A 14,585-nucleotide genomic window follows, 5' to 3' on the forward strand; every position below is an offset into this window, starting at 1 on the left:
ACGCCGGAGGGTTCAAAAGAAGTTCACAAAAATGATTCCAGGACTGAATGACTTTTCATATGAAGAGGGTTTGATGCCCCTGGGCCTGTATTCACTAGAATTCAGAAGAATGAGGGGCGGCCTCATTGAAACCTATTGAATGGTGAAAGGCCTTGATAGAGTGGATGTGGGGAGGATGTTTCCTATGGTGGGAGAGTCCAAGACCAGAATACACTGCCTCAGAATAGAGGGGCATCCTTTTAGAATGGAGAGGAAGAGGAATTTCTTCAGCCAAAAAGTGAAGAAACCTGCCACAGGCAGCTGTGGAGGTCAAGTCTTTCTGTATATTTAAGGTAGAGGTTGACAGATTCTTGATTCAGGCCATGAAGGGGTACAGAGAGAAGGCAGAAGATTGGGGCTGAGAGGAAAATTGGACCAGTCTTGATGAAATGGCAGAGCAAACTCGATAGGCCAAATACCCTAATTCTGCTCCTATATTTTATGGTCTTAGTGTTAACCTAGATGGCCAAGGCTTCGCTTCCTTCTCTCTGTACTCCACATTCCTAACCATGAAGATTAATCTTTCCAGCAGCCTCTTCATTTGCACAGTCTAATTGGTTTCAGACTCTCAAATCTATTCTCTTCTCAAAGCTTTGCTATTCCTCATTCTCTATAAACTATTTCTTGACTCCAGTAGAGAGGCCATAGACCACATTGACCCCACATGTCCCTATTTCCCATTCACATCCTCCATGTCCCAAATAAACTTCCTCCTTCCCTCTACACTACTTCCTGCCACCAATGGTGCTTCAAACTTTCACAGGCACATTAAAGTTGAAATAATTCTTGAATGTTTGATGCTTTTCAGCAGATTCTGGAGGGCTGATCAGTCTGATGCTGTCACTCAAAGCACTGACTCCACCTCTGGGTGGGAGCTACACTGTGGCTGCTCTCTCAGGCAGAACATTACCAGGCACCTACTGAAACCCCCCTCCCCTCCCCTCCCTGACCCCTCAGGCACCTACTGAAACCACTCCCCTCCCCTCCCCGATCCCAAAGGCACCTACTGAAACCCCCCTCCTTGATCCCACAGGCACCTACTGAAACCCCCTCTCCCTGATCCCACAGGCACCTACTGAAAATCCCCTCCCCTCCTCTCCCCTCCCTGACCCCACAGGCACCTACTGAAACCACCTCTCCCCGATCCCACAGGCACCTACTGAAACCCCCTCTCCCCGATCCCACAGGCACCTATTGAAACCCCAACCCCATCCCACAGGCACCTACTGAAACCCCCCCTCCCCGATCCCACAGGCACCTACTGAAAATCCCCTCCCCTCCTCTCCCCTCCCTGACCCCACAGGCACCTATTGAAATCCCACCCCTATCCCACAGGCACCTACTAAAACCCCCCTTCCCCCATCCCACAGGCACCTACTGAAACCCCCTCTCCCCGATCCCACCGGCACCTATTGAAACCCCAACCCCATCCCACAGGCACCTACTGAAACCCCCCTCCCCGATCCCACAGGCACCTACTGAAACCCCACCTCCCCCATCCCACAGGCACCTACTGAAACCCCCCCTCCCTGATCCCACAGGCACCTACTGAAACCCCCTCTCCCCGATCCCACAGGCACCTACTGAAACCCCCCCTCCTTGATCCCACAGGCACCTACTGAAACCCCCCCTCCCAGATCCCACAGGCACCGACTGAAAATCCTCTCCCCTCCTCTCCCCTCCCTGACCCCACAGGCACCTACTGAAACCCCACCCCCATCCCACAGGCACCTACTGAAACCCCCTTCCCCGATCCCACAGGCACCTACTGAAACCCCCTCTCCCCAATCCCACAGGCACCTACTGAAACCCCGCTCCCCCCATCCCACAGGCACCTACTGAAACCCCCTCTCGCCAATCCCACAGGCACCTACTGAAACCCCCCCTCCCCGATCCCACAGGCACCTACTGAAACCCCCCTCCTTGATCCCACAGGCACCTACTGAAACCCCCTCCCCACCATCCCACAGGCACCTACTGGAAGCCCCTCTCCCTGATCCCACAGGCAACTACTAAAACCCCCCTTCCCCCATCCCACAGGCACCTACTGAAACCCGACCCCCATCCCACAGGCACCTACTGAAACCCCACCTCCCCCCATCCCACAGGCACCTACTGAAACCCCCCTCCCCGATCCCACAGGCACCTACTGAAACCCACCCTCCCCGATCCCACAGGCACCTACTGAAATCCCCCCTCCCCGATCCCACAGGCACCTACTGAAACCCCCCCTCCCTGATCCCACAGGCACCTACTGAAACCCCCCTCCTTGATCCCACAGGCACCTACTGAAACCCCCTCCCCACCATCCCACAGGCACCTACTGAAACCCCCCTCCCCGATCCCACAGGCACCTACTGAAACCCCCCCTCCCCGATCCCACAGGCACCTACTGAAACACCCCTCCTTGATCCCACGGGCACCTACTGAAACCCCCTCTCCCTGATCCCACAGGCACCTACTGAAACCCCCCCCCCCGATCCCACAGGCACCTACTGAAACCCCCCTCCCCCCATCCCACAGGCACCTACTGAAACCCCCCTCCCTGACCCCACAGGCACCTACTGAAACCACCCCTCCCCGATCCCACAGGCACCTACTGAAACCCCACCTCCCTGATCCCACAGGCACCTACTGAAATCCCCCTCCCCACCATCCCACAGGCACCTACTGAAACCCCCTCTCCCCGATCCCACAGGCACCTACTGAAACCCCACCCCCCGATCCCACAGGCACCTACTGAAACCCCCCCCCCATCCCACAGGCACCTGCTGAAACCCCCCTTCCACCATCCCACAGGCACCTACTGAAACCCCCCTCACCCTATCCCGCAGGCACCTACTGAAACCCCACCTCCCCGATCCCACAGGCACCTACTGAAATCCCCCTCCCCACCATCCGACAGGCACCTACTGGAACCCCATCTCCCTGATTCCACAGGCACCTACTGAAACCGCCCCCCCCGATCCCACAGGCACCTACTGAAACCCACCTCCCCCCATCCCACAGGCACCTACTGAACCCCCCCCATCCCACAGGCACCTACTGAAACCCCCCTCCCCGATCCCACAGGCACCTACTGAAACCCACCCTCCCCGATCCCACAGGCACCCACTGAAATCCCCGCTCCCCGATCCCACAGGCACCTACTGAAACCCCCCCCTCCCTGATCCCACAGGCACCTACTGAAACCCCCCTCCTTGATCCCACAGGCACCTACTGAAACCGCCTCCCCACCATCCCACAGGCACCTACTGAAACCCCCCTCCCCGATCCCACAGGCACCTACTGAAACCCCCCCCCATCCCACAGGCACCTACTGAAACCCCACCTCCCCGATCCCACAGGCACCTACTGAAACCACCCCTCCCCGATCCCACAGGCACCTACTGAAACCCCACCTCCCTGATCCCACAGGCACCTACTGAAATCCCCCTCCCCACCATCCCACAGGCACCTACTGAAACCCCCTCTCCCCGATCCCACAGGCACCTACTGAAACACCCCCCCCATCCCACAGGCACCTACTGAAACCCCCCTCCCCCCATCCCGCAGGCACCTACTGAAACCCCACCTCCCCGATCCCACAGGCGCCTACTGAAATCCCCCTCCCCACCATCCCACAGGCACCTACTGGAACCCCCTCTCCCTGATTCCACAGGCACCTACTGAAACCGCCCCCCCCCGATCCCACAGGCACCTACTGAAACCCCCCTCCCCCCATCCCACAGGCACCTACTGAACCTCCCCCATCCCACAGGCACCTACTGAAACCCCCCTCCCCCCATCCCACAGGCACCTACTGAAACCCCCCTCTCCGATCCCACAGGCACCTACTGAAACCCACCCTCCCCAATCCCACAGGCACCTACTGAAATCCCCCCTCCCCGATCCCACAGGCACCTACTGAAACCCCGCCTCATCCCACAGGCACCTACTGAAACCCCACCTCCCCGATCCCACAGGCACCTACTGAAACCCCCCCTCCCCGATCCCACAGGCACCTACTGAAACCCCCCCTCCCCGATCCCACAGGCACCTACTGAAACACCCCTCCTTGATCCCACAGGCACCTACTGAAACCCCCCCCCACGATCCCACAGGCACCTACTGAAACCCCCCTCCCCCCATCCCACAGGCACCTACTGAAACCCCCCTCCCCCCATCCCACAGGCACCTACTGAAACCCCCCTCCCTGACCCCACAGGCACCTACTGAAACCACCCCTCCCCGATCCCACAGGCACCTACTGAAACCCCACCTCCCTGATCCCACAGGCACCTACTGAAATCCCCCTCCCCACCATCCCACAGGCACCTACTGAAACCCCTCTCCCCGATCCCACAGGCACCTACTGAAACCCCACCCCCCGATCCCACAGGCACCTACTGAAACCCCCCCCCCATCCCACAGGCACCTGCTGAAACCCCCCTTCCACCATCCCACAGGCACCTACTGAAACCCCCCTCACCCTATCCCGCAGGCACCTACTGAAACCCCACCTCCCCGATCCCACAGGCACCTACTGAAATCCCCCTCCCCACCATCCGACAGGCACCTACTGGAACCCCATCTCCCTGATTCCACAGGCACCTACTGAAACCGCCCCCCCCGATCCCACAGGCACCTACTGAAACCCACCTCCCCCCATCCCACAGGCACCTACTGAACCCCCCCCATCCCACAGGCACCTACTGAAACCCCCCTCCCCGATCCCACAGGCACCTACTGAAACCCACCCTCCCCGATCCCACAGGCACCTACTGAAATCCCCGCTCCCCGATCCCACAGGCACCTACTGAAACCCCCCCCTCCCTGATCCCACAGGCACCTACTGAAACCCCCCTCCTTGATCCCACAGGCACCTACTGAAACCGCCTCCCCACCATCCCACAGGCACCTACTGAAACCCCCCTCCCCGATCCCACAGGCACCTACTGAAACCCCCCCCCATCCCACAGGCACCTACTGAAACCCCACCTCCCCGATCCCACAGGCACCTACTGAAACCACCCCTCCCCGATCCCACAGGCACCTACTGAAACCCCACCTCCCTGATCCCACAGGCACCTACTGAAATCCCCCTCCCCACCATCCCACAGGCACCTACTGAAACCCCCTCTCCCCGATCCCACAGGCACCTACTGAAACACCCCCCCCATCCCACAGGCACCTACTGAAACCCCCCTCCCCCCATCCCGCAGGCACCTACTGAAACCCCACCTCCCCGATCCCACAGGCGCCTACTGAAATCCCCCTCCCCACCATCCCACAGGCACCTACTGGAACCCCCTCTCCCTGATTCCACAGGCACCTACTGAAACCGCCCCCCCCCGATCCAACAGGCACCTACTGAAACCCCCCTCCCCCCATCCCACAGGCACCTACTGAACCTCCCCCATCCCACAGGCACCTACTGAAACCCCCCTCCCCCCATCCCACAGGCACCTACTGAAACCCCCCTCTCCGATCCCACAGGCACCTACTGAAACCCACCCTCCCCAATCCCACAGGCACCTACTGAAATCCCCCCTCCCCGATCCCACAGGCACCTACTGAAACCCCGCCTCATCCCACAGGCACCTACTGAAACCCCACCTCCCCGATCCCACAGGCACCTACTGAAACCCCCCCTCCCCGATCCCACAGGCACCAACTGAAACCCCCCTCCCTGACCCCACAGGCACCTACTGAAACGCCCTCCCCACCATCCCACAGGCACCTACTGAAACCCCGCTCCCCGATCCCAGAGGCACCTACTGAAACCCCCCCTCCCCGATCCCACAGGCACCTACTGAAACCCCCTCGCCACCATCCCACAGGCACCTACTGAAACCCCCTCTCCCTGATCCCACAGGCACCTACTGAAACCCCCCCCCGATCACACAGGCACCTACTGAAACCCCCCTTTCCCCATCCCACAGGCACCTACTGAAACCCCCCCCCACATCCCACAGGCACCTACTGAAACCCCACCTCCCTGATCCCACAGGCACCTACTGAAACCCCCCTCCCTGACCCACAGGCACCTGCTGAAACCCCCTCGCCACCATCCCACAGGCACCTACTGAAACCCCCCTCCCCGATCCCACAGGCACCTACTGAAACCCCCCCTCCCCGATCCCACAGGCACCTACTGAAACCCCACCTCCTTGATCCCACAGGCACCTACTGAAATCCCCCTCCCCACCATCCCACAGGCACCTACTGAAACCCCCTCTCCCCGATCCCACAGGCACTTACTGAAACCGCCCCCCCCGAATCCCACAGGCACCTACTGAAACCCCCCTCCCCCCCATCCCACAGGCACCTACTGAAACCCCCCCCATCCCACAGGCACCTACTGAAACCCCCCTCCCCCATCCCACAGGCACCTACTGAAACCCCCCTTCCCCCATCCCACAGGCACCTACTGAAACCCCCCTCCCCCCATCCCACAGGCACCTACTGAAACCCCACCTCCCCGATCCCACAGGCACCTACTGAAATCCCGCTCCCCACCATCGCACAGGCACCTACTGGAACCCCCTCTCCCTGATCCCACAGGCACCTACTGAAACCGTCCCCCCCCCCGATCCCACAGGCACCTACTGAAAACCCCCTCCCCCCATCCCACAGGCACCTACTGAACCCCCCCCCCATCCCACAGGCACCTACTGAAACCCCCCACCCCCCATCCCACAGGCACCTACTGAAACCCCCCTCCCCGATCCCACAGGCACCTACTGAAACCCACCCTCCCCGATCCCACAGGCACCTACTGAAATCCCCCCTCCCCGATCCCACAGGCACCTACTGAAACCCCCCCTCCCTGATCCCACAGGCACCTACTGAAACCCCCCTCCTTGATCCCACAGGCACCTACTGAAACCCCCTCCCCACCATCCCACAGGCACCTACTGAAACCCCCCTCCCCGATCCCACAGGCACCTACTGAAACCCCCCCCCCATCCCACAGGCACCTACTGAAACCCCACCTCCCCGATCCCACAGGCACCTACTGAAACCCCCCCTCCCCGATCCCACAGGCACCTACTGAAACACCCCTCCCTGACCCCACAGGCACCTACTGAAACCCCCTCCCCACCATCCCACAGGCACCTACTGAAACCCCCCTCCCCGATCCCACAGGCACCTACTGAAACCCCCCCTCCCCGATCCCACAGGCACCGACTGAAACCCCCCTCCTTGATCCCACGGGCACCTACTGAAACCCCCTCTCCCTGATCCCACAGGCACCTACTGAAACCCCCCGCCCGTTCCCACAGGCACCTACTGAAACCCCCCTCCCCCCATCCCACAGGCACCTACTGAAACCCCCCTCCCCGATCCCACAGGCACCTACTGAAACCCCCCCTCCCCGATCCCACAGGCACCTACTGAAACCCCACCTCCTTGATCCCACAGGCACCTACTGAAATCCCCCTCCCCACCATCCCACAGGCACCTACTGAAACCCCCTCTCCCCGATCCCACAGGCACCTACTGAAACCGCCCCCCCCGAATCCCACAGGCACCTACTGAAACTCCCCTCCCCCCCATCCCACAGGCACCTACTGAAACCCCCCCCATCCCACAGGCACCTACTGAAACCCCCCTTCCCCCATCCCACAGGCACCTACTGAAACCCCCCTCCCCCCATCCCACAGGCACCTACTGAAACCCCACCTCCCCGATCCCACAGGCACCTACTGAAATCCCGCTCCCCACCATCGCACAGGCACCTACTGGAACCCCCTCTCCCTGATCCCACAGGCACCTACTGAAACCGTCCCCCCCCCCCGATCCCACAGGCACCTACTGAAAACCCCCTCCCCCCATCCCACAGGCACCTACTGAACCCCCCCCCCATCCCACAGGCACCTACTGAAACCCCCCACCCCCCATCCCACAGGCACCTACTGAAACCCCCCTCCCCGATCCCACAGGCACCTACTGAAACCCACCCTCCCCGATCCCACAGGCACCTACTGAAATCCCCCCTCCCCGATCCCACAGGCACCTACTGAAACCCCCCCTCCCTGATCCCACAGGCACCTACTGAAACCCCCCTCCTTGATCCCACAGGCACCTACTGAAACCCCCTCCCCACCATCCCACAGGCACCTACTGAAACCCCCCTCCCCGATCCCACAGGCACCTACTGAAACCCCCCCCCATCCCACAGGCACCTACTGAAACCCCACCTCCCCGATCCCACAGGCACCAACTGAAACCCCCCCTCCCCGATCCCACAGGCACCTACTGAAACCCCCCTCCCTGACCCCACAGGCACCTACTGAAACCCCCTCCCCACCATCCCACAGGCACCTACTGAAACACCCCTCCCCGATTCCACAGGCACCTACTGAAACCCCCCCTCCCCAATCCCACAGGCACCTACTGAAACCACCCTCCTTGATCCCACATGCACCTACTGAAACCCCTTCCCCACCATCCCACAGGCACCTACTGAAACCCCCCTCCCCGGTCCCACAGGCACCTACTGAAACCCCCCCCACGATCCCACAGGCACCTACTGAAACCCCCCCCCATCCCACAGGCACCTACTGAAACCCCACCTCCCTGATCCCACAGGCACCTACTGAAACCCCCCTCCCTGACCCCACAGGCACCTACTGAAACCCCCTCCCCACCATCCCACAGGCACCTACTGAAACCCCCCTCCCTGACCCCACAGGCACCTACTGAAACCCCCTCCCCACCATCCCACAGGCACCTACTGAAACCCCCTTCCCCGATCCCACAGGCAGCTACTGAAACCCCCCCTCCCCGATCCCACAGGCACCTACTGAAACCCCACCTCCCTGATCCCACAGGCACCTACTGAAATCCCCCTCCCCACCATCCCACAGGCACCTACTGAAACCCCCCTTCCCCCATCCCACAGGCACCTACTGAAACCCCCCTCCCCCCATCCCGCAGGCACCTACTGAAACCCCACCTCCCCGATCCCACAGGCACCTACTGAAATCCCCCTCCCCACCATCCCACAGGCACCTACTGGAACCCCCTCTCCCCGATCCCACAGGCACCTACTGAAACCGCGTCTCCCCCCCGCCGATCCCACAGGCACCTACTGAAACCCCCCTCCCCCCATCCCACAGGCACCTACTGAACCCCCCCCCATCCCACAGGCACCTACTGAAACCCCCCTCACCCCATCCCACAGGCACCTACTGAAACCCCCCTCTCCGATCCCACAGGCACCTACTGAAACCCACCCTCCCCGATCCCACAGGCACCTACTGAAATCCCCCCTCCCCGATCCCACAGGCACCTACTGAAACCCCCCTCCTTGATCCCACAGGCACCTACTGAAACCCCCTCTCCCTGATCCCACAGGCACCTACTGAAACCCCCCTCCCCCCATCGCACAGGCACCTACTGAAACCCCCCCCCCCCATCCCACAGGCACCTACTGAAACCCCACCTCCCTGATCCCACAGGTACCTACTTAAACCCCCCTCCCTGACCCCACAGGCACCTACTGAATCCCCCTCCCCACCATCCCACAGGCACCTACTGAAACCCCCCCTCCCCAATCCCACAGGCACCTACTGAAACCACCCTCCTTGATCCCACATGCACCTACTGAAACTCCTTCCCCACCATCCCACAGGCACCTACTGAAACCCCCTCTCCCCGGTCCCACAGGCACCTACTGAAACCCCCCCCCCCCGATCACACAGGCACCTACTGAAACCCCCCCCCATCCCACAGGCACCTACTGAAACCCCCCTCCCTGACCCCACAGGCACCTACTGAAACCCCCCTCCCTGACCCCACAGGCACCTACTGAAACCCCCTCCCCACCATCCCACAGGCACCTACTGAAACCCCCTTCCCCGATCCCACAGGCACCTACTGAAACCCCCCCTCCCCGATCCCACAGGCACCTACTGAAACCCCACCTCCCTGATCCCACAGGCACCTACTGAAATCCCCCTCCCCACCATCCCACAGGCACCTACTGAAACCCCCCTTCCCCCATCCCACAGGCACCTACTGAAACCCCCCTCCCCCCATCCCGCAGGCACCTACTGAAACCCCACCTCCCCGATCCCACAGGCACCTACTGAAATCCCCCTCCCCGATCCCACAGGCACCTACTGAAACCCACCCTCCCCGATCCCACAGGCACCTACTGAAACCACCCTCCTTGATCCCACATGCACCTACTGAAACTCCTTCCCCACCATCCCACAGGCACCTACTGAAACCCCCTCTCCCCGGTCCCACAGGCACCTACTGAAACCCCCCCCCCCGATCCCACAGGCACCTACTGAAACCCCCCCCCATCCCACAGGCACCTACTGAAACCCCACCTCCCTGATCCCACAGGCACCTACTGAAACCCCCCTCCCTGACCCCACAGGCACCTACTGAAACCCCCTCCCCACCATCCCACAGGCACCTACTGAAACCCCCCTCCCTGACCCCACAGGCACCTACTGAAACCCCCTCCCCACCATCCCACAGGCACCTACTGAAACCCCCTTCCCCGACCCCACAGGCACCTACTGAAACCCCGCCTCCCCGATCCCACAGGCACCTACTGAAACCCCACCTCCCTGATCCCACAGGCACCTACTGAAATCCCCCTCCCCACCATCCCACAGGCACCTACTGAAACCCCCCTTCCCCCATCCCACAGGCACCTACTGAAACCCCCCCCCCCATCCCGCAGGCACCTACTGAAACCCCACCTCCCCGATCCCACAGGCACCTACTGAAATCCCCCTCCCCGATCCCACAGGCACCTACTGAAACCCACCCTCCCCGATCCCACAGGCACCTACTGAAATCCCCCCTCCCCGATCCCACAGGCACCTACTGAAACCCCCCCTCCCTGATCCCACAGGCACCTACTGAAACCCCACCTCCCCGATCCCACAGGCACCTACTGAAATCCCCCTCCCCACCATCCCACAGGCACCTACTGGAACCCCCTCTCCCTGATCCCACAGGCACCTACTGAAACCGCCCCCCCCCGATCCCACAGGCAACTACTGAAACCCCCCTCCCCCCATCCCACAGTGACCTACTGAAACCCCCCTCCCCCCATCCCACAGGCAGCTACTGAAACCCCCCCTCCCCCCATCCCACAGGCACCTACAGAAACCCCCTCTCCCGGATCCCACAGGCACCTACTGAAACCCCACCTCCCCGATCCCACAGGCACCTACTGAACCCCCCCCCCATCCATCCCACAGGCACCTACTGAAACCCCACCTCCCCGATCCCTCAGGCGCCTACTGAAACCGCCCTCCCCCCATCCCACAGGCACTACTGAAACCCCCTCTCCTCGATCCCACAGGCACCTACTGAAACCCCCTCCCCATCCCACAGGCACCGGGAGTGCCACTGCCTGACAATCACTGTCTGTCTGTTAGCCACTTCATGGAAACAGGAATGAACTGGATGATGGGTTAGTGTTGGGTTGGTGTTTACCCTGGGAGATGGGACAGAGTTGGGAGTACGGTGCTGACTTGGTGATGGGGGGACAGTGCTGGATTGGCATTGACTCAGGTGGTGGAATAGTGGTGGAATAGTCTTGGAAGGATAATGTTGACCCTGCGTGGTGGGACAGAACTAGGAGAAAGGTGATGGGACAATGTTGTTAAGTTGATGTTGACCGAGGTGATGGGAAAGTGTTGGTTTGGGGTTGACGCTGGGTCGTGGATCAAGGTTGAGAACAGCGTTAACCTTGGGTGAGAGCACATGTTTAACGCTTCCCGATCCGACGCTCTATACCCCTTGCACTTACCCAGGCACTCGTTGGCGTCGCGGGCAGTCGCCCTCTGCCAGGGCCGGTCATAATGGAAGGGTTTGCAGCGATCGCATTCGGCTCCGGCCGTGTTGTGTCTGCAATCACACACCAGGTAGCCGTCCTTGTCGTTCACACAGCGGGACGCGTGGCCGTTACAGCGGCAGCGGCCGCCCACTTGCAGGTCGGCCACCGCGTATTGGAAACTCTCCCGGGACCCGCCGTCGCCCAGCGTGTGTGCCCGGCTGAACACTACTCGGATATCGGTGGCCGTCACCCAATCCTGCAGCACAGGGCTGTTGTCGAAGTCCTGGGCCGAGGGACGGCCGTCCAGCGTGCTGAAGGCGATTAGCCCCCCACTCAGCGGGTACAGGTCAGAGTAGCCGTCCGAGCACAAGGCCTCCTGTTCGTTCTGCTTGGTTACGGGCGCCCTGTTGGGCTTATTGTATACCCGGCGACACTGCGCGGAGAAGAACTGGTAGGGAACCCAGGTCCGGCCGTAGTCCATCGATTTATAGATGCTCATGGACTCTGGGCGCGGCGAGCAGAATTGCAGGCTCACGTACGTGATCTCGAACTTCTTGTGCAGGGACAGTGTGAGCGTGACGTTGTGCGACGGCTGCGAGAAGCTTTCCGAGCGCCAGCAGCTCAGGTTGTGCGCGTTATTCAGGTCGGTCAAGTAGGCGGTGGGGTGCGCGCTCCTGGGGTCCGAGGCGTCGCAGGTCCGGCACGTCCGGCTGCGGCCGCCCCCTTTTTCTGTTGGGAAGCAGTAGGTGCTGGGCGGCGACCCACACGTGCTGGAAGCCTGCACTTCCCGGCCGAAGCCGGCGTTTACAAAGTCGGGGATGCAGCGCCGGGGTTGCCCTGCCTCGTCGTAGCACGGGTCGGACTGGCTGTGCTGCGGCGCGAAAATCGCCAGGCTCAAACACGGCTCCAGTAGGCAGGCAAAGACTATCACCCTGCCAAACCATGCCATCCTCGTCCCGGGAGCCCACTGCACTCAGAGACCTGCCAGGAACAAGCAGAACGTATCAAACCACGGCGTCGAACCATCCCGGGTTATAAGGTGGTAATTCTCGTGGGATGGCTGTAGTGTGGTGGATGTAATGTGATGGTTATCATGGGATGGTTGTAGTGATGATTGTAGTGGGATTGTTGTCTTGGGATTTTTGTAGTAGAGATGATTGTCGTGGGATGGTTCTAGTGTGGTTGTAGTCGGAGTGTTGTATGGTTGTATGGTGGTTGTATTGGAGTGGTTGAAGTGGGGATGGTTGTAGTGGGATGGTTGCGGAAAGATGGTTTGTCGTGTGGTGGTGATGGGATTGTTATAGTGAGTGGCTGGAGTGGGACAGTTGTAGTGGACTGGTTATAGTGGTATAGTTGTAGTGAGATTGTAGTAGGATTGTTGTCATGTGGTAGTTGCAAGGTGACAGTTTTGTTGGGATGGTTGTAGTGTAGTAGTTGTGGATGGATGGTTGTAGTGTGGTAGTTGTAATGTGTTGGTTGTCATGGGATTATTGTATTAGGATCATTGTAGTGTGGTGGTTGAAGTGGGAGTGGTTGTAGTGGGATGGCTGTATTGGAGATGGTTATAGTAGGATGATTGAGGTGTAGTCATTGAAGTGGGATGGTTGTAGTGTGGTTGTAGAATGGTTGAAGTGAGGATGATTGTAGTGGGATGGTTGTGAATGGATGATTTGTTGTGTGGGGGTTGTAGTGGGATTGTTGTAGTGAGATGGTTGTAGTAGGATGATTGGAGTGGACTGGTTATAGAAACATAGCAAACCTAGAGCACAATACAGGCCCTTCAGCCATGATGTTTGCCAAACATGTGCTTATTTTAGAAATTACCTGGGGTTATGCATATCCCTTTATTTTTCTATTTATAATGGTATGGTTGTAGTGAGATTGTTGTAGAGGATTGATTGTCGCATGATGGTTGTAATGTGCTGGTTATAATGGGATTTTTGTATTGGGATAGTTGTAGAGTGGGAATGATTATAGTGGGAGGGTTGTAATGTGGTAGTTGTAGTGGGATGGCTGTAGTGGAATGGTTATAGTTTAATGGTTCTAGTGTGGTGGGTATCATAGGACTGTTGTATTGGGATAATTATAGTGTGGTGGTTGAAGTGGGATGGTTGTATTGGGGATGAATATTGTAGGATGATTGTAATGGGGTGGTTGCAGAGTGGTCACTGAAGTGGGATAGTTGTTGTGTGGTGCTTATAGTAGGATGGTTGTAGTGTGGTGATTGTATAGTGGTTGCAGTAGAATTGTGTTGAGATGGTTGTAGTTTTAATGGGCTGATTGTAGTGGGATGGTTATAGTGTGGTATTAGTAGTTTGGTACTTGTATTGGAATAGTTGTAGTGTGATCATTGTAATAGAGTGGTTGTATTGTAATAGTCGTAGTCTGGTGGTTGTAGTGTAGAGGCTGTAGTCTGGTGGTTGTAGTGGAGAAGGCTGTGGTGCAATGGTTTTAGTGGGATGGTTGCAGTGTAGTGGATGTAGTTAGTCATTCTACAGTGACAGTTGCAGTGGGATTGTTGTGTTGGGATCGTTGTAGTGGGGATGGTTGTGCAATGGTTGAGGAGTGATGGTTAAACTTTGGTGGGTATAGTCTGGAGATTATGGTGTGTGTAATGTGGTGGTTGTAGTGAAATTGTAATGTAGTGTGATGGTTGTAGTCTGGTGGTTCTAACATGATAGTTGTAGTGGCATAGTTATAGGATGGCCATTGTAATAGGGTGGTTGTAGTGGGACACTTGTATTGGGGA

At 59.1% G+C, this 14,585-nt stretch overlaps 1 protein-coding gene across 3 annotated transcripts in view; it reads right to left on the reverse strand.

The window, feature by feature from the left end:
• The window catches only part of LOC140203253 (netrin-1-like), a 416,761-nt gene that overhangs the window by 391,910 nt on the left and 10,266 nt on the right, over positions 1-14,585 (reverse strand). For all 3 annotated transcript variants that reach the window (XM_072269269.1, XM_072269268.1, XM_072269270.1), the window contains exon 2: positions 11,810-12,817. In XM_072269269.1, coding sequence (XP_072125370.1) covers positions 11,810-12,785 — 976 coding nt within the window. In that variant the 5' untranslated portion in view covers positions 12,786-12,817. The remainder of the gene's footprint in view (positions 1-11,809; positions 12,818-14,585) is intronic.

Source organism: Mobula birostris, chromosome 9, assembly GCF_030028105.1.
Source record: "Mobula birostris isolate sMobBir1 chromosome 9, sMobBir1.hap1, whole genome shotgun sequence".
Lineage (NCBI taxonomy): Eukaryota > Metazoa > Chordata > Chondrichthyes > Myliobatiformes > Myliobatidae > Mobula > Mobula birostris.